Source organism: Aspergillus fumigatus, chromosome 6 (genome assembly GCF_000002655.1).
Source record: "Aspergillus fumigatus Af293 chromosome 6, whole genome shotgun sequence".
Taxonomy (NCBI): domain Eukaryota; kingdom Fungi; phylum Ascomycota; class Eurotiomycetes; order Eurotiales; family Aspergillaceae; genus Aspergillus; species Aspergillus fumigatus.
The window spans coordinates 3,232,176-3,252,161 of NC_007199.1; the positions used below are offsets into that span (position 1 = coordinate 3,232,176).

The 19,986-nt window shown below is 49.1% G+C and overlaps 6 protein-coding genes across 6 annotated transcripts; 3 read left to right on the plus strand and 3 right to left on the minus strand.

The window, feature by feature from the left end:
• Window positions 1-474: 474 nt before the first annotated feature.
• Window positions 475-3,220, minus strand: mpkB (mitogen-activated protein kinase; the record flags this gene model as incomplete). Its single annotated transcript, XM_746067.2, has 8 exons — window positions 2,803-3,220; window positions 2,445-2,524; window positions 2,023-2,327; window positions 1,673-1,788; window positions 1,420-1,615; window positions 969-1,350; window positions 562-909; window positions 475-503 (listed from the first exon to the last, which is right to left on the minus strand). The coding sequence occupies exons 4-8, from the start codon at window positions 1,777-1,779 to the stop codon at window positions 475-477; spliced, it is 1,062 nt and encodes a 353-aa protein (XP_751160.1). The 5' UTR covers window positions 1,780-1,788; window positions 2,023-2,327; window positions 2,445-2,524; window positions 2,803-3,220.
• Window positions 3,221-3,787: 567 nt separating this feature from the next.
• AFUA_6G12830 (COPII subunit SEC24) lies at window positions 3,788-8,105 on the minus strand. Its single transcript, XM_746068.3, has 5 exons — window positions 7,915-8,105; window positions 7,192-7,840; window positions 5,486-7,132; window positions 4,833-5,402; window positions 3,788-4,731 (listed from the first exon to the last, which is right to left on the minus strand). The coding sequence occupies exons 2-5, from the start codon at window positions 7,726-7,728 to the stop codon at window positions 4,720-4,722; spliced, it is 2,766 nt and encodes a 921-aa protein (XP_751161.3). The 5' UTR covers window positions 7,729-7,840; window positions 7,915-8,105; the 3' UTR covers window positions 3,788-4,719.
• Window positions 8,106-8,933: 828 nt separating this feature from the next.
• On the plus strand, window positions 8,934-12,125 carry AFUA_6G12840 (kinesin family protein). The gene is made up of 5 exons (XM_746069.2): window positions 8,934-8,953; window positions 9,013-9,674; window positions 9,732-10,141; window positions 10,200-11,565; window positions 11,651-12,125. Exons 2-5 carry the CDS (start codon window positions 9,404-9,406, stop codon window positions 11,782-11,784), a joined length of 2,181 nt encoding a protein of 726 aa, XP_751162.1. The 5' UTR covers window positions 8,934-8,953; window positions 9,013-9,403; the 3' UTR covers window positions 11,785-12,125.
• A 129-nt stretch (window positions 12,126-12,254) lies between these two features.
• On the minus strand, window positions 12,255-14,315 carry AFUA_6G12860 (AIM24 family protein). Its single transcript, XM_077805106.1, has 7 exons — window positions 13,865-14,315; window positions 13,668-13,786; window positions 13,522-13,593; window positions 13,298-13,468; window positions 13,128-13,246; window positions 12,853-13,072; window positions 12,255-12,795 (listed from the first exon to the last, which is right to left on the minus strand). The coding sequence occupies exons 1-7, from the start codon at window positions 14,064-14,066 to the stop codon at window positions 12,472-12,474; spliced, it is 1,227 nt and encodes a 408-aa protein (XP_077661237.1). The 5' UTR covers window positions 14,067-14,315; the 3' UTR covers window positions 12,255-12,471.
• A 268-nt stretch (window positions 14,316-14,583) lies between these two features.
• On the plus strand, window positions 14,584-17,908 carry atm1 (ATP-binding cassette Fe/S cluster precursor transporter ATM1). The gene is made up of 7 exons (XM_746072.2): window positions 14,584-15,322; window positions 15,385-15,444; window positions 15,500-15,614; window positions 15,674-15,942; window positions 15,997-17,043; window positions 17,105-17,321; window positions 17,386-17,908. Exons 1-7 carry the CDS (start codon window positions 14,957-14,959, stop codon window positions 17,493-17,495), a joined length of 2,184 nt encoding a protein of 727 aa, XP_751165.1. The 5' UTR covers window positions 14,584-14,956; the 3' UTR covers window positions 17,496-17,908.
• Window positions 17,909-18,377: 469 nt separating this feature from the next.
• On the plus strand, window positions 18,378-19,655 carry AFUA_6G12880 (uncharacterized protein; the record flags this gene model as incomplete). Its single annotated transcript, XM_746073.2, has 2 exons — window positions 18,378-19,350; window positions 19,453-19,655. The coding sequence occupies exons 1-2, from the start codon at window positions 19,323-19,325 to the stop codon at window positions 19,653-19,655; spliced, it is 231 nt and encodes a 76-aa protein (XP_751166.1). The 5' UTR covers window positions 18,378-19,322.
• Window positions 19,656-19,986: the final 331 nt, after the last annotated feature.

Here is a 19,986-nt window from a genome sequence, read left to right on the forward strand (position 1 = left end):
GAACAATGGCTGACAAGGTTGGACTGAATGGAGAGAGCATTGCACATCTAGACGAAGACTCGTTCATCAAACCCGACGCAAAGTACAGGGAAAATTGGTATGACTTTCTAAATTGACAAAGAACTAGCTGGGCGCCAACATGGAAATTTGCTCACAACAAAAGCATACGGCCGGCGCTGATCTCCTATTCAGTACAAAAGAAGGACCTAGGCGGAATCGGGTATTGTGGAAAGACGTTCAACGATGCGACGAGTCGTGAAAGTTGAATGCTGTTGGTATTCGCGATACGTACATGTGTTAGCATATCGCTAGAGCCTTCTTTCTATGCGCTTCTTATAATATGTGCAGGAGCTTAACCCGTCCCTGGATCGGCGGGTGAGATGGTCGAGTTTCAACCTGCCTTCAAGGTCTGCTGAAGAGTTGCCATTAAATCGAATACGGTCTAAGAGTACTGCAAGAGACGCCACTGAATCTCTACCGCATGATTTCTTCGTAGATCAGGGCTGCGGGTGGCTGGTCAGCGGCCTTTCAATGAAGCAAGCGGATAGAGTGACAACTGACTTTTCAATTGCTCCTTGCTGAGAGCATCCTTGTTCTTGTCAAAATCAAAGAAGCCCTCGGGAATAGGGGGAGCCGTGGGCTCATCGTCGGGGTCGTGGTACGGCTCCAGATACGGATGGCGTAGAGCTTCTTCAACCGTGATACGTTTTGCGGGGTTGAAAGCCAAAAGTTTTTCCAGGAGATCCAATGCTAGTTCGTTGCTCTTGGGAAATAATGCCTTGAATGGGATCTTCTTCTTGAAGGGAAGGGAGCGAATGTACTCTCGAGCCCGGCGCGATTTTATGCCGTAGTAATCTTCCATGGTTGGTGTTCCGAGAACATCCAGAATGAGGGTCAATTGGTGATGGTCTACTCAGTCAGCCGCGGAACGCTTCCCTAAGGAAATTCCTCAAAGCACAGCAACTTACAGTCTTTCCCAGGGAACAAGGGCTTCCCGCTCAGCATCTCGGCCAAGATACACCCAACACTCCAGACATCAATGGCTTTCGTATACTCCTTGAATGTCAGCATGATCTCCGGCGCACGATACCATCGAGTGGCAACGTATTCCGTCATGAAACCTGAGTTGTCATCAGTCGATGCAGCCGACCTAGCCAAGCCAAAGTCGCAGACTTTCAGGTCACAGTTGGCGTTAAGTAGCAGATTTGAGGGCTTAAGGTCACGGTGAAGCACGTTCGCTGAGTGCATGGCTTTGAGTGCACGGAGGGTCTGATAGATAAAGTATTGGCAGTGGTCATCGGAGAGATCCTGGGTGCGGATGACACGATGCATATCGGTTTCCATCAACTCCTGTCCAAGCAATCAGTCTTTCGAGGTCTAGACGTGTGCGTGTGTGTGTGCTTGTGCTGAGGAATGTACCTGAATCAAATACACCTCGTTGAAACTCTCATAGTTGCGAGGCCTCTGAATATCCAAGATCGAAATGATGTTTTCGTGGTTAAAGTAGCGCAGTAACTTCATTTCACGCAAAGTCCGCAAACAGAACATGGAGTGATCGAAAGGCGTAATCTTCTTGATGGCAACTTTCTGACCAGAGGGTTTATGGATAGCCGAGCTGGAACAAGTCAGTACTGGAGCCAGACTATCGCTACGGACAATAGAGATCACCCACCAAACGACACCATAAGCACCCTCTCCAATGACATCTTGAATTTCATATTGCTCAGAAACGTTGAAGGAGATCTTCCTCGATCCTCCTTGAGGAGGTTGCTGCACCATGGTTGCTAACTTTCAGCATCAAAGAAGGTTAGTCAAGAGCTCTTTGATTGCAAATGTGAGTTGCAGATCTGATCATAGTCAAGGTCACCCCCCACAACAGTGCATCAATCATTGTTCAAATTGTTCAAGAAGCCTCAGAACAGGAGTTGGTGTACTCTTCTTGAGGGCTTATCAAGTATACTTTGGCATTGAACTCAATGAGCCACACAGGGCTCGAAACAGATAATGAAAGTCGGCGCTTACATTTGTTTAATCCGTAGGGATCGTAGCTTCGGACAATGATTCTTGATTTAAACGTAGCCAATTCTCATACCGTGGTCGCGCTCGAATTGTGAGAGTCGCCTGGGAATCTGTGGAAGGCTTGAAGCGGGGTAAGATCCGTGTGGGGGGAGATGCACGAGTACACAGCAGCGTGGTAATACGAATTCAAAAAGATGGATCAGACGAGCACGTCGGCCATTCGAGGGTATAAGGAGACGAATTCAAGCAATCCGGTTGACGAGCTTGAGATGTAGTCACAAAGCTATTTGGATGAATACGTCGACCTTCTAGACGGCCTCGAGTCAGTCTTTAGGAGATAAAGGAAGCTTCAATATCGGGACCGTCAAAGACTTATTCAGAGAAGATCGAGACAAAGAATGGTGAACGCGATCAAAAGGCCTTACCGAAGCTCAAGCTTAAGCTTCTGTGGTCTCCGAGACTCGATCCTTCCACAGGTGACTGATAATCACTATCTGTTGTTCCCCTGAATGGAATCAGTCGCTATCGTCCTTTGCCACTCCGACAGCCAGCTTCCAGTGTATGGGATAGCTTGCAGCAAGTCGATGACAGTGTATGTGTCAATTAAGACGGGCAGTAGGGCAAATAGCAGAGCACAAGGAACAGAGGAGAAGGAAGGTCGAATAGTATCGTGATGCGGAGGGGCTGGAGAAAGCAATAATAACAGGGAGCGAGAACGGCCAAAGTGGGGTGGGGCAGCTTTGATCAGGAACAAGCAAAGAAATAGAGTGAAATGACACTTACCGAGAGATTCGGGAGGAAAAATTCGAGGATATGTCACGATGCGTAGATAGAGGAGTAAACAGAGTCTACTCTGTAGGTAAATGGAGGAGGGTTGGCGAGAGTTGTTTACAGGATTATAGATTTGGTAGAGGAGACCCAATATTGTCGCTGATGATCGGCAGTAGCTAACTAATGATAGTACTCCGTAGAGACTTATCGATATGGAGATTCGAGTTCAGTTTCAGCGTTTGGCTAGCTGATATAACGATAGTTACCCCCAATCTTTCAAGGCGTCGTAAATAGTTGGTCGAAGTTTGGTACGATAAGAAGCTGAATAGAAAATTTTCTCCCTTATTTTTTATTCTTCGTCTTATTATTGTTGGTTTTAGGGGGTGAACATCAGCTAAGGTAAGACAGGCACACGAAAAGTCTGGGTGTTAGCCGGGACTGAACCTTGGATCACTCAGAGAGGGGCCGCTGTGGATGTATATACTAAAGGCAGAATTATAGAAACTTTCAGTTTCCCCATGAGAATGTTCTGCTTCGTCGATCGTGTACGAGGCGCAAATTTGTAACTTGATATCTGGAGAGAGCCTTGCAGCAGAAAATACTGACAGGTAATACGGGACAGGATGGTGAACCTATCAAGACAGTTATCCGTCATACATTAAGAGACTACCTATATTTGTCTTATCTTTAGGGGGGTACAGGTAGAGAATAGTAATTCTGTCCTACAACTGTGTCTTTTATTGACTACTATCAAGCAAAAAGACCCAGAACTCGCGATGAAGAAACGTTGACTTCAGATCTCTCCCAAAGAATAGAGGAGAAAGCGCCGTTTGATTTGGGCCACGAAGGAAACTAACTATAACTTCTCAGCCTGTCGTTAATAGAACTTCCAAACACTTAGACTTCAATCACAGGGCCATTCAACGTCAGCACAGAGTAGACAAGAAGTGGATAGGTAAAACTACAAAGGATAGGGCGGGTTACTGGTTACGATCCACTTGGATGTATCGGAATCCCGTCTCGATCAACTCTGTCTCAACCAGTGTTTCAATCCAACCATGTCAAGGACACTAGTCGCCTTCAAACAAGCTAACATGCAAGTAAATTACTGACCAACACGAAGTCCAAATAATTAGCCGCCACAGCGCCAAAGCCGCATCTCGTACGGATGGACACTCCACGATGGTCCCACCACCTACAGTTCGGGCGTGTTACAGGCTGTTCCTTTTCATTTTGCTACCAGCAGCTTACACCCCACCATTCCTATTCTCGCCAAATGTTGGCCGGATGAGGAGGCTGTGCGATCACAGGTCGGACACTGCACTTGACGCTACTGCTGAGTACGGTCGTCACAATCACCCGATGTTGGATAGGTATCTACCAGTCAACTTTGCTCACTGCCCAATGTCGGCAATGCTAAGCTGTGACCAAAAGTCTACCGTGCATAAGCGGCCACACAAAATCACAGACGCCAGGGCAAATGCAGCTCATGTGCAATGAGACACAAGCTCCAGTGATGAGCGCCAACGGACTGCAGCTTTAGCGGCGTGTCTATGTTCTAATGTACCTCCCTGCTTACAAAGCACTCAACGTACAAATTTAACCCACTTACATGGTCCTCGTGACCATTCCAACTTCAAGACAGAAGATGACTGGACATGAGAAAGAAAGGCACAGATGAGAAGACACGGTCCACTAGATCTGGAATCTGTATGCACATGTGGTAACTTGTAAGAAAAGATGCCGTTCTCATCACACCAAAAGTGACCCTCACACTGAGTATTGAAATAATGGTACAATGAGACCAAGAATCTACTCCAAATGATGAGTCAAGGCTCCGGTGCCGCTCGTTCCAAATGAAAATGACATGGCCACCGAAATTGTTGATGTATTCGCCATAAAAACTATCAGACCTTGTAAAGATTATCATTACTGGACAACCTGTAGGCGTGATCAACCGCGTCAGCCTAGTGAACTTGGACAGTGGACGGTGTCAAAGTGAAATCGGGAAGACCTCAAAAGAAACTGGGGCTTTCTCAAACCTTTTCTCGCAGAGAACCCATCCACTGCACCAGGCTGACGCTCTGATCGGCCCTATCTTCCACGAGCATCGTCTGGGCCCACAGCCGAAGACCTGGCTCTCCATCTTCCTTGACCACATACAGGTGAGGCACCACGATGCTGCCAACACCCTTTGACCGGTGGTCCCGGCTCTTCTCAATGACCGCCCGCACTCGTTGATTGAAGTCATTGTCAAGCTCCGGGAGGTTCTGCTTGCCCACGCGGAGTTGGGATCGGTCAGGTAGACCGAAGACATCAAGGAGGAGCTGGGGCACTGCATCACGCCCGACCCAAAGGAACTGGGTCTGTCCGTCGTCAATCAGGTAAAGACCGTACGGCACGATGCGTTCAGAAGACAGATTGACTGGAGGAGGGAGAACGATCTCGCCAGTCTGCTCATCTGGCAATCCTGCAATGTCAGGCATGTCGTGGAGTGAATACATCTTCGGGTAGATGTATTGAATGAGGAGAGGGAGAGGGAGCGTTGACAGCAAGCACAGCGCTGCAGATCGCATATCAGTGGGTATTTGTGCGGATTTGCGAAGACCGAGCTTTGAATTCAATGTTAGCCGACAGTTTCACCCGGGACGTGACAGATTGGTCCAGGGAATAAAGGGAGAGCAAGGAAACTCACGTTTTTGATCATCGCCAAGAAAAGAACAGGAAGACCTCTCAAGTTGGCAGGGAATTGCAGGCCGCCTCCGCTCACGCTTCCACCAGCAAGCTCCTTCCGATATGTCGACAGGAGTTCCACAGCCTTGGCTTGTAGGGCCTCACGGGCAGGTTCCAGTCCACTTGAAAGAACCCGCTCGACAGCCTTGTGACTGAAGTAAGTCGCAATTGCTTGTTGGTCTGCCGATGCGTATACATCGGCAAGGTTCTGCGTTGTGGGAAGAGCGAGGGTTAACACCCGGATTCTTCTCTCGCCATTGCATGTAGTGTGGAGGACAGCAGTCTGCAAGCAAACAATAGGCTTGGTGACGGTCTCATCAATAGCAACCTCAACAACGTACGCTTGGTCGCGAGGGAATGCGGGAAAGGCGCATAGGTCGGAGCTGCGGTTGAAGAAGTTACCGTAAAAAGTATTCATGCGTAACCCAGTTGTAGCACGGACACGAAGGACGGCTTCAAGTCCAATCTCCGAAGACAAGTACTCAGAGAATTCCCTAGCGAATTTAATCGCGTCCTCTCCCCGGGCTGCATTCCATCCCGGATAGAAGTATGTTTGCCCACCAGTATATCTCGGCAGGTTGCTAAGAGATGCCACATCCTGGTATTGGGAAGAGAACAGGAACATGTCCACTGAGACCTGTGCCTTGGAGCACTCGACAGCGAAGCTCTTGTAGAAGCTGTTCGCCGTCTGTAGAAGACTGCTCTCTTTACTCGTCCCGAGGACTTTCTTATCCTCTCTCATGGTCAGGGAGCCATGTCCGACATTGGGCAAAGACGAGCTCAACACGGTCATCTTCCCTCCCACCGGTGCAATCAACTTGTAGCCAGCCCGCAGAGCCGATCCCATGGCGCAACCATTATTCTGAGTGTTTTGGAACATTTCCTGTAATTTGTCAAGGAAGGTCTCAATGTTCTCGCGGCATTCACTCAGAGTCACCAGAAGGTCGCCCGGAATAGGGAGGAAAGGCTCATCCAGATCGCTGATAACAAGCATTCTTGGATCAGAATTCTCCGAGCCGTCCCTGGGAATACTGAAGTAATGAAGGCTAGAGTCGACTGCAATGAAACCCAATCGAGTCCGACGGTCTGCGTTGGGGATCCTGTCAAGGCTTTCTTTGATGCACCTTGCGCTAGTTGCCAGAAGACCATTTGTAACGGACGCATAACTCACGTCGATCAGGAAAAGATACACGAGCGGCTGAGGAGGGCGAACCATGTACTCTTGGGGAGCAACGAATTCGACTACCGCGTGGTTGAGATCAGGTCGCAGGGAGCGGTCCGCAGGCTTCTGCAAAGCAGCATCCCAATCAAACGCCTGTGGCACATCATTTGTCAGGTTGCACATATTGCAGCGCCAGCGATGGCCATGGTCCAGAAATGTCACAAATGGATTGATGTAAGACCGGCAGCGTCGACACCGCGAGATCACCTGGTCTGGAATAACTGGAATCGGGTCTTCCGCATCACGCAGGGAGGCGTATGGCTGAATGACAAGGGCAAACGGCAGCTTAGATTTCTTGAGGAGAGAATGCGTTGTCGGCACGGCATTCAAGGTCGACCGAACATATTTCGGAGGGCAATTCGCTGTAGGGGATGGGTAAACGCTTGTCTAGAAAACGAAGCGGTCAGCAATTTCACTTCTTGGACCGGACCATGCGAGTGACATACACCTGGCGGAAGAACGATCGGCGGTGGAGGGTAGTCAAGCTCCGCGACATTGAAAGGTTGAGTGAGAAGGTCTGTAGGATAGAGCTGGTTGAGGGGAACGGGACGTGGAGCCTGGGGGGCCACAGCGGCCTGCGGAGGCTGCGGTGGCATTAGGTGGGGGTCGGTCACGCCCATCGCGCCGAATTGCTGGGTCATCTGTGCGATTCCAGGAGTAACAGGGGCAGTATACCCCGGAGCTGCTGCATTCATCTGGCTTGGATCCGCCCCATATACAGGTTGTTGATATCCCGCAGCCTGCGGCTGAGGGGGATATGCACCGTAACTGCCACCAGCAGGGAGTTGTCCCCCAAGAGCAGCATTGGCACCAGATCCAATTTCAAAGGCTTCCCCAGCATATGCTCGCTTCTTCTTACCACCTGCATGACCTTGTACGGGAGCTCCGGCGGCCATACCGGCGTGTTGCTGAGTAGGGGACCCATAACCGGCAGGTTGACCGTACCCTTCCTGGGGAGGATAGCCCCCTTGTTGTGATGCCATGAAGGACGACGCGTGACTTCTTTGTGTATGAGTGATTTTATGTTGTTCAATCCGTGCGACTTCCAAGGGCGTAGGCAAAGGGGATCTGGAATAGTCGCGCAACTTGTATCAGCTTCACAACCTTACAAGTCAGCACCTGTTCAAGCGAGGGGCGGGGGGATCAATGACTCAGGGCAATCCGCGTACCAACAAGCAGGGTTACGCTTCAGACAAATGTGAAAACGAATCCAAGGTATCATAGGCAGATGCCGCACACGAATGCAGTTGACGTGTTCTGGCAGAGTTTGCGATAGCTGTAGGTAGATAATGAGGTTCTTTTGAAATGGATGGTGTACGGTGGCCTTTGCGGCTGCTGTTCCCCTTGGGCCAATCAGACCCCACGAGTCTAGCCGAAGTTCACAGTCTGCCAAAACGCTCCAGCTTCGCCAACAAATGACAAACACCTGCTCGAGATATGATTATCGAGTGGTATGGTCCTGGTTTGAGAGCTGAGTAGCAGTAATACCTAATATTCTATGATTCTCGGAAATTTGTCCGCCTTTGCTGTGTTGTTGACATGATCAATGAGTGTCCGGGGTCTTGCGATGATCTCATAGGAAGTACATCACTAGGAGTCGTCTCGATATGCAATGGAACATGGAAGAAGCTGGCATAGCCGCAGGTAAATATATGAAGACATGAGAAACTGAGATGCATTCAAGTATGGTGTATTTTGTCTGGATACTGAATTTCCTATGGAACTCGACTTCCATCACAGATGATTGACGCCTGCCGTGCATTGACATATATATATATTCTCTTCTTCCTCTAGGACTGACCTCACAGCTATGTTTCTGGTACTCGAGGATCCAGATTTCCACCACTAATCTGATGCAAAGCCTGTGCCGCAGTGCTTACACAAGGGACAGATGAGGCAAGCAGCTGCTCAATTCTATGTGAAGGCGAGGAGATAGAAATATACCTAGATTATCAAGTGAGATCAATGAGCAGTAAGGGATCCTTGGAGTGTGCTAATGTTTGTCCCGGATTGAATCGAAGACCACTACGAGTACTCCGTACTTGCGCAAGACATTACAGAGTACTAAAATCTCCTGATTTAACTGATTACCCCTACCTGTCTAACTGCAAATCGCACTGACATACTCGGAGTAGATATTCCCCATATCTGCCCTTTGTATTAGTGAGACGCGATGTGAGGTTGCCGTGCCAACGGCGCCTGGCCCAGGTGAGACCATCCCTGCCTATCTTCCAAGTGCACGGCCGAATAAGTAACGTCTTTAACAGCAACTCAGTCCAGAGGTACTTAGCGGGTCTATTTTTGCAGTGAAGCGTATTTCGCTAAGCACTGGTCTCCTCCCCGCTCTGATTGTGGTCAATTGGCTTTAGTTTGTGGGTTTTTGTCTTTGATTTATCGAGTCCAGCGTATCTTCACCTTGCTCCGACTTGAATTATATTCTCCTACCCTCATCGTGCATCCATTTGTGGGGTGATTCGAGCATCTCATTGCTATGCGAAACCTAGAAACCCTGGAGGTCACCTCTAGTTTATTCTGGATTGGAGGAAGAATACGGTCGAACTATTAACTCAGATCTCGATCGACGGCACTGCAATCGCGTGGGAACCGCATTTTTTCAGAACGAGAGGGCCCGATAGAACGAGCACCTAAACAAATAATATGAGTGTTCGGGTAGTGGCCCGTGTTAGGCCACTTTTGAAAGCGGAACGTGAGCAAGATATAATTCTTCGCACTGGCCCGTCAAGTCAGACTTTACCGCCAAAGGGAGACCAGAAGAGCACCCGGGGTAATTCGGCGGTTGCAAAACTGAGGGACCGAAACACAATTGTCAGGATCCCCAACCCCAAGAATGAAAACGAGGAATATTCTTTCCAGTTCAATGCTGTTTATGATGCAGATGCCTCACAACAGGAGCTCTATGACGCCGAGGGTTCGTTACGCGCTTCTCTGATTTGACCGCCACGATACGCTGACATTATTCCTTCAGTTGCTCCCACAGTCAAGCACCTCTTCAACGGCTTCGATGTCACAATATTTGCATATGGGGTCACCGGAACGGGGAAAACACATACTATGCGAGGTGGTAAAAGCCTGGCTGAGAGGGGTGTTATTCCGCGTCTCCTGAGTAGCATATACAGACGCAGCCGGAAGATCGAGAAGGACAGCGAAGGAGAAACAACTGTCAAGGTTGCCTTGAGCTACTATGAGATCTACAATGACAAAGTCTTCGATCTGTTCGAACCCCCAGAGAAGAGGACACTAGCAGGGTTGCCTCTCCGGGACAATGGTGGGAAGACTGTAGTCGTAGGCTTGACGGAAAAACCGTGCACTAGCCTGAAAGAATTTGAGAGCCTGTACGACCATGCAAATATCAACAGATCCACATCTGCAACAAAGGTCAATAGACATGGCTTCGGGAACCAGGATACGTGAGGCGAGGCTAACTTTGTTATAGTTAAATGCTCACTCATCCCGGTCGCATGCCATTCTGTGTGTGAAAGTGACTATCAGCTCCGGTGACAAGGTTCGCGTTAGCACTGCATCTGCTATCGACCTTGCTGGTTCAGAGGATAACCGACGGACGGACAATGACAAGGAACGCATGGTTGAATCGGCCAGCATTAACAAAAGTCTTTTCGTTCTCGCGCAATGCGTAGAAGCGATCAGCAAAAAACACCAACGAATTCCATATCGTGAGTCGAAAATGACGAGAATATTATCCTTGGGCCAGAACAATGGCTTGACCGTCATGATCCTCAACCTCGCGCCAATCAAGTCTTATCACCTAGACACCCTCAGCTCTCTAAATTTCGCAAACCGTACCAAGAAGATCGAAGTTCGTGAAGTAGAGAATGAGCCTATGTTCAAAGGACCACCGAGGGTCGTGGCACGAGCCTCAACGGCAAATGTTCAGCGGCAGCCTCTGCGGCCATTGACGGCCTCCGTTAATGTCAACTTGACTGGACCAACTAACAAAGATACATCGAAGCCTGGTGACGGCAAGCCGGTGAAAGCGTTCCACGTATACTCGGACAAGTCCCATTCCGGAAATTCGGCGCAATTCAAACGAGCTGATGGGCCTAAGAGGTCTTCCTTGAGTTCTGAGCTTCACGGAGCACAGCCGAACCGAACGTCGAAGACTGCCCGGGTCGCACAGACATCTTTGCCGAACAAGCGGCCGGACGACATCTCCACCGCAATGATTGAAGAAATGGTCGAGAAGAAAGTTGAGGAGATTCTTGCCGCGCGTGAGCAATCGAAGCAGAGTCAAGTTTTTGAGATGAATGAACAACTGCAAAAACGTCTGGAAATACTGGAGCAGCGGATTGAAGGCACAGAGGACGCTAGAGCCGAAGGTCTTTCGTACCTACTCATGGGCAAGCAACATCAGGCGCGAGGGGAGGACCTTTCGGCCCTGAAAATGTATCAGCTGGCGCTCCCTTTCTTTCCCAAAAACGAGAAACTTGCGACCAAGATTGCTACTCTGAAAGAGCGCATTCAGAGCAGGCAGCGCGAGCAGACTACAGAGCTCACTGGCCATGCGCCCTCAGCGCAGAAACCTGGCCTCGGAAGCATCTTGTCGATCAAGAAACAGCCAGCACGTGCAGGCACTAAACGCCAAACCGCTGAATCTGACGATGATTACGAAGAGCCCGAAGAGCGCCTAACTCATTACAGTGATGACGACTCTATTGTAAGCTGCCAGGCAAAGCGCTCGAAGCGTACCAGAACAAAAAGCCCAAACAGAGAGTCTCTGGATGAACTAGGTTCGCCCAGCACGCTTCGCTATCCTTTACGAGCGAGGCGAGGACAGTTGCCAAGTGAGGTCAATCTGTTCTAGTTGATTCTTTTGATCTATCCTCCGCAGGATTAGAGGATGGTCTTTATGTCTTCATCGTTTAATAGACCTCCTCATTCGCCAATTGTCTTTCGCAGTATTCGCATCACGTTGCGGCAGATGGTGCCAACAGCCATCGTTAGCTATATGTCGAACTTGGACTCAAGGCTTGGACTGCTGGCCGGGCTCTGGTCCTTGGTGAAGCGCTGAATAAGACGGAGAGTGACTCCGCACGAGAGGATACTTTCCATAACTTTGGAATACAGAGATGAGGCACCTTCCTCGCTTCGTCGAGACATCAAAGCATCCTAGCAAAATCGACGTGATATGTGAAATAATATGCATCAAACATACTCTTTTTGCGTAACCCTTGGTCAGACATCCACTTATTGGCGAGCACGTTGTTGACCGACTGCAACAATAAGCTTTTAAAGCTGAAGAATGACAATCACAGCTTCAAGTTATGTGTACGCGACTAGTCGGGGTAGCATGGCTATAGGCGGAGGTAGCTGAAATTAAGTATTTCAATGGATCCTAAGGGAGTATCCTATAAGTAAGTTACATGTCTCGGCCGGCGCCAGAAGAAATATGAAAGGATCTTGGCTCCGAACAACCCCAGGGCTCGACATACATACTCTGGTGGGATCAATGAGGTCAATACGTTGCATTTTTGTTCCAAACCTACTGGTTTTTTTTGGCTTACGTATGATCAGCTCGAGTAGGCATATGGCACAATAACAAAAAGAATCAAAACCACTCCCTTCTAAGGTAAGGAAGGCTCGTAAGCATCGCACGAAGATAGTTGTCTTGTTCTATAGTACATCGACTTTGCGAGACAGAAGTCCCCCAGTTGAGCAGCTGTTGAGTTTATGCATAACAATACTGCACCTTACTTCTTCTCAGCAATCTTTTCAATGATAACTTTCCCCTCCCTTGTGAGCGTCGCGATACTCTGGCTTATCCCTTTCATCTCGTTTTCCAGTTCCTCGATTGTCCGCGAGGGTCCGGGACCTGCATGGACAGCGTCGTGAGCGACGTTTTTGAATTCCTCTCCATCTACCCTTGGTTGTTTAGCAGGATTCGTAGGGTCGAAGGTCAGTCCTCTCGGCGTATCCGCTATTTCGTTGATTTCACGGGCAGACATGATATCATTGATACGAGGTCCACGGGTTTGCAACAGGATTTTTGTAGGGCCGTCGAATTGGAGGAAAAGCTGGTCACATGTACGGTTAGTTCAGGGCGTGAAGACGACTGGAGGGGTGGGCCATACTCTGTCTCCCCAGATAGTCATTCGTGACCATGTGCGAATCTTGTGCAGTATGTTCATTGTTGTCTTCCATGTGTCTGAGTCTGCCATGTCCCGAATGAACTTGGAGCTCTGGAAGATATTGGGCAGGCTCTTCAGCCCAGGAACCTGGAATTTTAAGGTTGTCGACTTGAAACGGTATGGCCGTGGTGGGTTGGAGGTCATTGTGTAGGCCACCACATTACTACTATGGGTCAGAGCTATATGCACATATGTCAAAAGAAGAGAGACACGCATACCTGGGGTGTACAATATATTGTTCCCCTGCCTTCAACTCGACTGAGTATAATTGACCCGCGCCAACCAGTGCTAGCAGCCCTCGTCCAGTCACCTCTGAGCTACCCCAGTGGGCCAAGCTCTGCTCAAGTTAGCGCAGTCTTCCCGGGTAGTTAAAGGTAGGGTTGCGGACCAGGTTTGTGTTAATTGTTGGCCGGACAGTGAGAGTGCGACCGGTCCAGGCGAGCAATGCTCGTCTCTGAGCAATCATCCAGTCCACCGAACCATCGAGACGGACAACCGTGAAAGAGGTGACTGGGGATCGAACGGAGACCAACGCCGTTACTGGGCTCGCCGACGATACCTGCCCGGTTTCAGCAATGACTCCTTTGCGGACGTTGTCTTATAAGTCCAAACCTTCTGATAAAGAAATGGTATGCCGACGGCGGCTCTCCGGAAAGGCTCCAGAATGCTTAATGTTGAAACCACCTGCAAATCAAGCCAAGACCAGTCAGCAGCGTGACCTCAACGAAAGAGCTGAAAAATCCTGGTCTTCTCCATACGTTGTCTGCTTTCCCACTTAAGCCAACCAGTGTCCCTCGTCGAGTATACAGATTCTGTGAAGCGGAAAGCGAAACTGAGAGCAAGGAGTAGGGTGCGCCGATGACCTCGAATCGCGCATCTGTCTCAAACGCTGTTAGCGATGGTGTCTGCGCTCAAGTCGATTGCAAATGGCGCCATTATCCCTGTAAGCACATACCCGCTGATTCTGCCGAGCTTGGTGTGTCGATAATGGCGAGCTGATCCCCATTAACTGCACCTGGTCGCCCTGAAGGCGCCGCGCGGATTTGGACGCATCTTGTCTGCCGTCGGGGAAGCGATATAACACCCTGTCGCACCCGCGGAGGGCTGGCTCGGATGGAGGATAGAGCCCGAACACCTCCTTTCAAGGGTTGACTCATCCTTGAACCTACAGCAAATATTCAAGACGTATTGCTGAAAAGCGAGGGTCAGACTATGTGGCCAGCCGTGGGTGACGCTCCTCGATTGTCTGGATTTCAAGATTCCCAATTGGGTAAAGCGTTTGGCTGGAACTCAACACCGCCTTGGAGATTGCTCTTCGTTGAGCGTGAAACCGAATGTCGCCTGGGGATTCTTTGAGTACGTAGATATCTAGAAGTTTGATGATGGACTTATGAGCTTTCAATTGCTTCTACCAATGAAGCAAGTCAAGCACATACTGTTGTGTACCCACCAAAAGCGTGAAAACATCTCCTCTGATGCGGTCCTGTGATGTCACATGCGAAAAAGATCCCTGCTATGTGATAAACCTGCACTCACCCTTCTTATTTTCATACTATTGTGCAGTAAAAACCATATAGATGTTCATTCTCTCTTATCGGTGGAATTCTACTCAAACAAGCAAAACCAATCATAACTTCTTGATGGATCTGAAAGTCACTGCGGAGAAATTGCGCTGTTTGTATTACAAGCGCTCATTGGTAATTACCGGAGAAGAGGATTGGCGATTGCGACAGAGCAGCGCCTGTTGATGCTATCTCTGCCATTACGTGCTTCTAAATGTCTTTAGGACCTCCTTATGTTTCTGTCATTATCTTTCTTGAGCTCCTGCAAAAGTTGTTGATTAGATCTAACAGTAGTATCTCGTGCCGAGAGTGTAACTGAATCCGGGAGTACCTCACGAACACCCAGATAGTCCCCGCTGTTCAACCTCCGAACCCGGCGGTTTGCATGGCCTGTGAGCTATTTACACCCAAGAACACACGCCTATGATGGTCTCTTGACGATACATCGAAGTGAAGACTGTCATCAGATAGGATCTACGGCCATAATGCTGCCCGGAGCAGCTCGATCGCCATGCCTGCGTTTCCCTAGGCGCTTCGCCCATGGTGGTCTCGCCGCACCGCGCACAGCGCTGTGGGCCACCGCCTGGTACGGGATACATTCCAAAGCATTTACCTCAGCCAACAGCCCATTGAGGAAGGACGCATCTAAAGAGCCAGCATTGGCATCGAACTCGAAGACTACGAACCCCATACCTACCCAGGCATCCGCCAGTGTGAACCCACCGAAAGATGCACGAAATGCGACGACCGCGAAGAAAGACCTCCTCAGCGAAACGACGCTTGCGAACAAGGAACAAAGGAAAGCAGACTGGGCTATCATAAAGGAAATGGCTAAGTACCTCTGGCCAAAGGTATGGTATTGTGCGGCCTTCATATTCTTGGGATACATGGGTATTGATCGTGTACAATGCAGGATGACTGGGGAACCAAACTTCGTGTTGGAACAGCGCTCTCCTTGTTGGTTGGAGCAAAGGTGAGAGGTCTTCGAGGCATCAAATGATCAAGCGACAGCTCACAAAGGGCCCTAGATCTTGAACGTGGAAGTTCCCTTCTATTTCAAAAGCATTGTGGATTCAATGAATATCGACTTCGCAACCGTCGGCGGGACAGCATACACTGTGGCTGGTTCGATGATTATTGCCTGTAAGCGATAGCTCCTTGGCGCCTAAATATACAAGAAACTCTAACAAACATGCTTTTAGACGGAGTTACCCGAATCGGAGCTACTCTATTTCAAGAGCTTCGCAACGCTGTCTTCGCGAGCGTGGCTCAGAAAGCAATTCGGAGGGTTGCACGGAACGTCTTTGAGCACCTGCTGCGTTTGGATCTCAACTTTCACCTCAGTCGCCAGACTGGTGGATTAACACGAGCAATTGACCGGGGAACAAAAGGTATCAGCTTCTTGCTGACATCCATGGTTTTCCATGTAGTGCCTACTGCTCTGGAAATCTCGCTCGTTTGCGGTATCCTGGTAAGCCGCAGTAATTGATCATAGGCAGGACCGCTCGGCGACTAATAGTGCTAGACATACCAATATGGATTCCAATTTGCTGCAATCACAGCGGCAACGATGGTGGCATACACTGCCTTCACCATCACAACTACTGCCTGGCGAACCAAATTTCGAAAACAGGCTAATGCGGCTGATAACCGTGGAGCGACGGTGGCTGTCGATTCGCTGATCAACTACGAAGCTGTCAAGTACTTCAATAACGAACAATATCAGGTGGCGCGCTACGATAAGGCACTCAAGGCTTATGAGGATGCCTCCATCAAGGTGACGACGTCTCTTGCCTTTCTGAATTCCGGCCAAAATATGATATTCTCGAGCGCGCTGGCCGCAATGATGTACCTTGCCGCCAACGGAGTCGCTAACGGAAACTTGACGGTTGGCGACTTGGTCATGGTCAATCAGCTCGTCTTTCAGCTCTCGGTGCCCCTTAATTTCCTCGGATCCGTGTATCGTGAACTTCGTCAGTCTTTGCTAGATATGGAGACGCTGTTTAATCTCCAAAAGGTCAATGTCAATATCAAGGAGAAGCCCGACGCCAAACCGCTCCAGCTCCACAAAGGAGGCGAGATCAGGTTTGAAAACGTCACTTTCGGCTATCATCCCGACCGTCCTATCCTCAAGAACGCTAGCTTCACAATTCCTGCAGGACAGAAGTTTGCTATCGTGGGCCCTAGTGGATGCGGCAAGTCCACCATCCTGAGACTCTTATTCCGATTCTATGATGTCCAGGAAGGTCGAATCCTGATTGATGATCAAGATGTGCGTGATGTATCTCTTGAGAGCTTGCGTAAAGCGATTGGAGTTGTGCCGCAGGATACGCCACTGTTTAATGACACTATTGCCCACAATATCCGTTATGGAAGAATCGATGCAACCGACGAGGAAGTACACAAGGCCGCACAACGAGCACGCATTGATGCTTTGATTCAGAAATTGCCCGAAGGGTATCAGACTGCGGTGGGAGAAAGAGGTATGATGATATCCGGGGGCGAGAAGCAACGATTAGCCATCTCCCGTCTGATTCTGAAGGATCCGGAGCTCTTATTCTTTGACGAAGCGGTATGACATTCAAGGACCCAAGCTTGGTTTTGGGTTAAGAAATAGCTGACTGAAAGAATAGACCTCCGCCCTGGACACATACACGGAACAGGCACTGCTGCAAAACATCAACAGCATCTTAAAAGAGAAGAAGCGCACCAGTGTGTTCGTGGCGCATCGACTGCGAACGATCTATGACAGTGACCAGATCCTTGTTCTCAAGGATGGACGTGTGGCAGAAATGGGATCCCACCGAGAATTGTTGGATCTGAATGGCATTTATGCTGAGCTGTGGAATGGTGAGTGTACTCCGCAGGAATATGAAGGTACGGATTGGACTGGAGCTAATGATAGATTGTGCAGCGCAAGAAATGTCTCTAGCACAAGATCTCGAGTTTGAACGGGAGACTGAGCGTGACGATGTGGAGTCGAAAGAGCGGGATATGGCGCCCGGGCCAAAAGCGCAACAATAGTGAAATAGCTTTTCCAACTTTTCCTTTGATTCTTGTCAATGGGGTCAATGATGTGCATATACAATTTGGATCGATACAACCGTACTCCGTGCAGCATATATGATTGTTTAAACTAGACGAGGATACAAAACAATAATGTTGGATCAGCTTGCTTTTGCCGAGCGGAGTGTATGTAAACACCATCATAATAAAGACGAACCAACCAAGTCCTCCGTGGAGGACGAGGTTTCACTGGAATATCCACCATGACAAATTGCACAGAAGGAGTGTCTTGGACGCCTGAAGCGGGTAAGTTCATTCACAAACCAGCAACGTTGGGATCGAGTCTGTAACCTAGGAAACACTGGACAGCAACATCACTACTCCGTATAGCAATTAAAAATCCTGTCTGGGTGCTGTCAATGGTGACCGGATCATAATCACTAAGAGAATCATATGAGAAGAAGAGTGGGTTGTCAGTCTAATGTACGAGATAAATGAACTCTTGAAATCTCGCTTTATCGCTTATCTTTCCCTCCTTCCATCCGTGCGCGCCACATGGCTTTTAGACCACCAAATGCAACGCACTTATTCCTGCTCAGCTCAATCTCCCCACGGTTTCAAGCGACACGGAGCACTTTCGTTGCACCATCTGGGTCCGTCGCACCAAAGACGCCAATGAGAAAGCCGAAATCCAGCCAGGCAGGCCGAGAAGTTGGCCTGGAAGGACTTGAGAAGTGCATTGGGTCCAGAGAAGGGGTTCAAGAGCCTGGGACAACACCAAAAAGGGTAGGCATGGCCAAGTGCAAGTGGAACTAAGACCCCTGACTAGTTCATTCCAGGACTAGCCTCGCGTCATTCGTCCTCTCAGCCACGTATTCTCGCTGTTTTTCCCATGACAAACTCCGCACTAGAAATTACCATTCACGATTTACTTGGCTCATGCTGGTTTAGACACTGACCTACTCTGTAAGTCAGGTACAGTGCCCTATTCTATGCGCGTAGCCCGGGCAGCTGCGAATTGAACTGGCCAGTCGTACCGAGTCAGTACCCCCATAGATGGATACTAGTACCGCTCCTGACTAGTGTGTCTACGGAGTACTGTCGAGTATCGAATCGACTCCTCTCTCCTATTGTTCACAAACTCCCCTTTCCCTCTGCGTCCGTCTGATTGCATGTCATTCTCTTGTGTCTTTCCACCGAGTTTTACTACACTCTAGACTACAGTGAATACTCCCCCCTCTTTATCTTTTTTTCTTTCATTGCCAATAGTCTATTTGATACATACTTCATCGTGGTTAGCGTGCACTTAACCACCAATTGTATTGTTTCCCACATTCTTTTGCAGCTGCCATACTCCCGGCCAGCATACTATGAACCAGCCATCACTCTTTTGGACACTAGACTATTGAGCCCACTATCATTCATATGTCCTTTCTATCACGTCGGCTCTTCTATTAAGCAGATATCTACTCCGTACCTACCGTCCTATCGGGTTCGCTATCTTGAGAAGTTGACTTCTTTTATTGAAAGACACTTTTCGCGCCACGACCGTTTAGCCTCTCTTCCCCAGTATTCTTCTTCGATTCCTTCCTATCGCCTTTCCCCCCTCTTTTCCTCATCTTACTTTCTTTCTCAGCCTTCCCCTGAGAGGTACTGTCTTGAGTTCTCAATTGCCTTCAACCTCTTGGAACTGGAGATATACATCTACCTCTTTCTATTTATACATATATATACCTTGCGAAGGGGACCATCATAAGCGTGACCCAATTTGAATTCGAGTACCGCATTTATCCCCGGTCCTTGGTGATTGATAACGCCTCAAATCCGAGTCCCTTTTAAGACACAATGGGTTTCATCGAGAAGTTGCAAGCAAGTAAGTCCATTTGAATCCTCGCTGCTGTCGAATAGCAATTCCACCTCCCTCTGTGCATAACCATGAATTCACTTACTGTGTCTCCTAACGCCCTATCCGCAGAGATCGAGCTCTACAGATTAGAGCAGCGCTATGCTCGTCGCAAGCACCGCAGCACATTCTCCGGCGTCCAATACGTCGACGGCGAATATGTCTACTCCAACGGCTCGAACTCGCCAACAGGAACTGTCTCCAAACATTCAACTGGCAGTTACTGGAAGACCCCGACCTGGGGTGGTTCCGGTTCCGAGTCGCGATGGCGGTGATGAACCAATCTGACGCTTTTTCACTTCCTTTCTCTTCTGCCTACTGGGCCCTTGTATATTCTCGGCATTATGTTTATGCGGAGGATATGATGACGTTTCCGATCACATATGAATGCTTGCTATTCGATTTTCTCGCGTTCTTTTATGGGGACAGATGGCCCGTCCCGAAGCGACATAGAAGACATGCGCCCTCACTTCCCAATCGTGATCTGTGATCATTTTACCTCCAAGTCAAAAGGACTTGGTCACTCCTGTTGAATGACCTGACTTTATCCCGATCTATCAATGGCCTACCAACCATCTCTGCATGATCTTCTTTTCCATTTCCTCC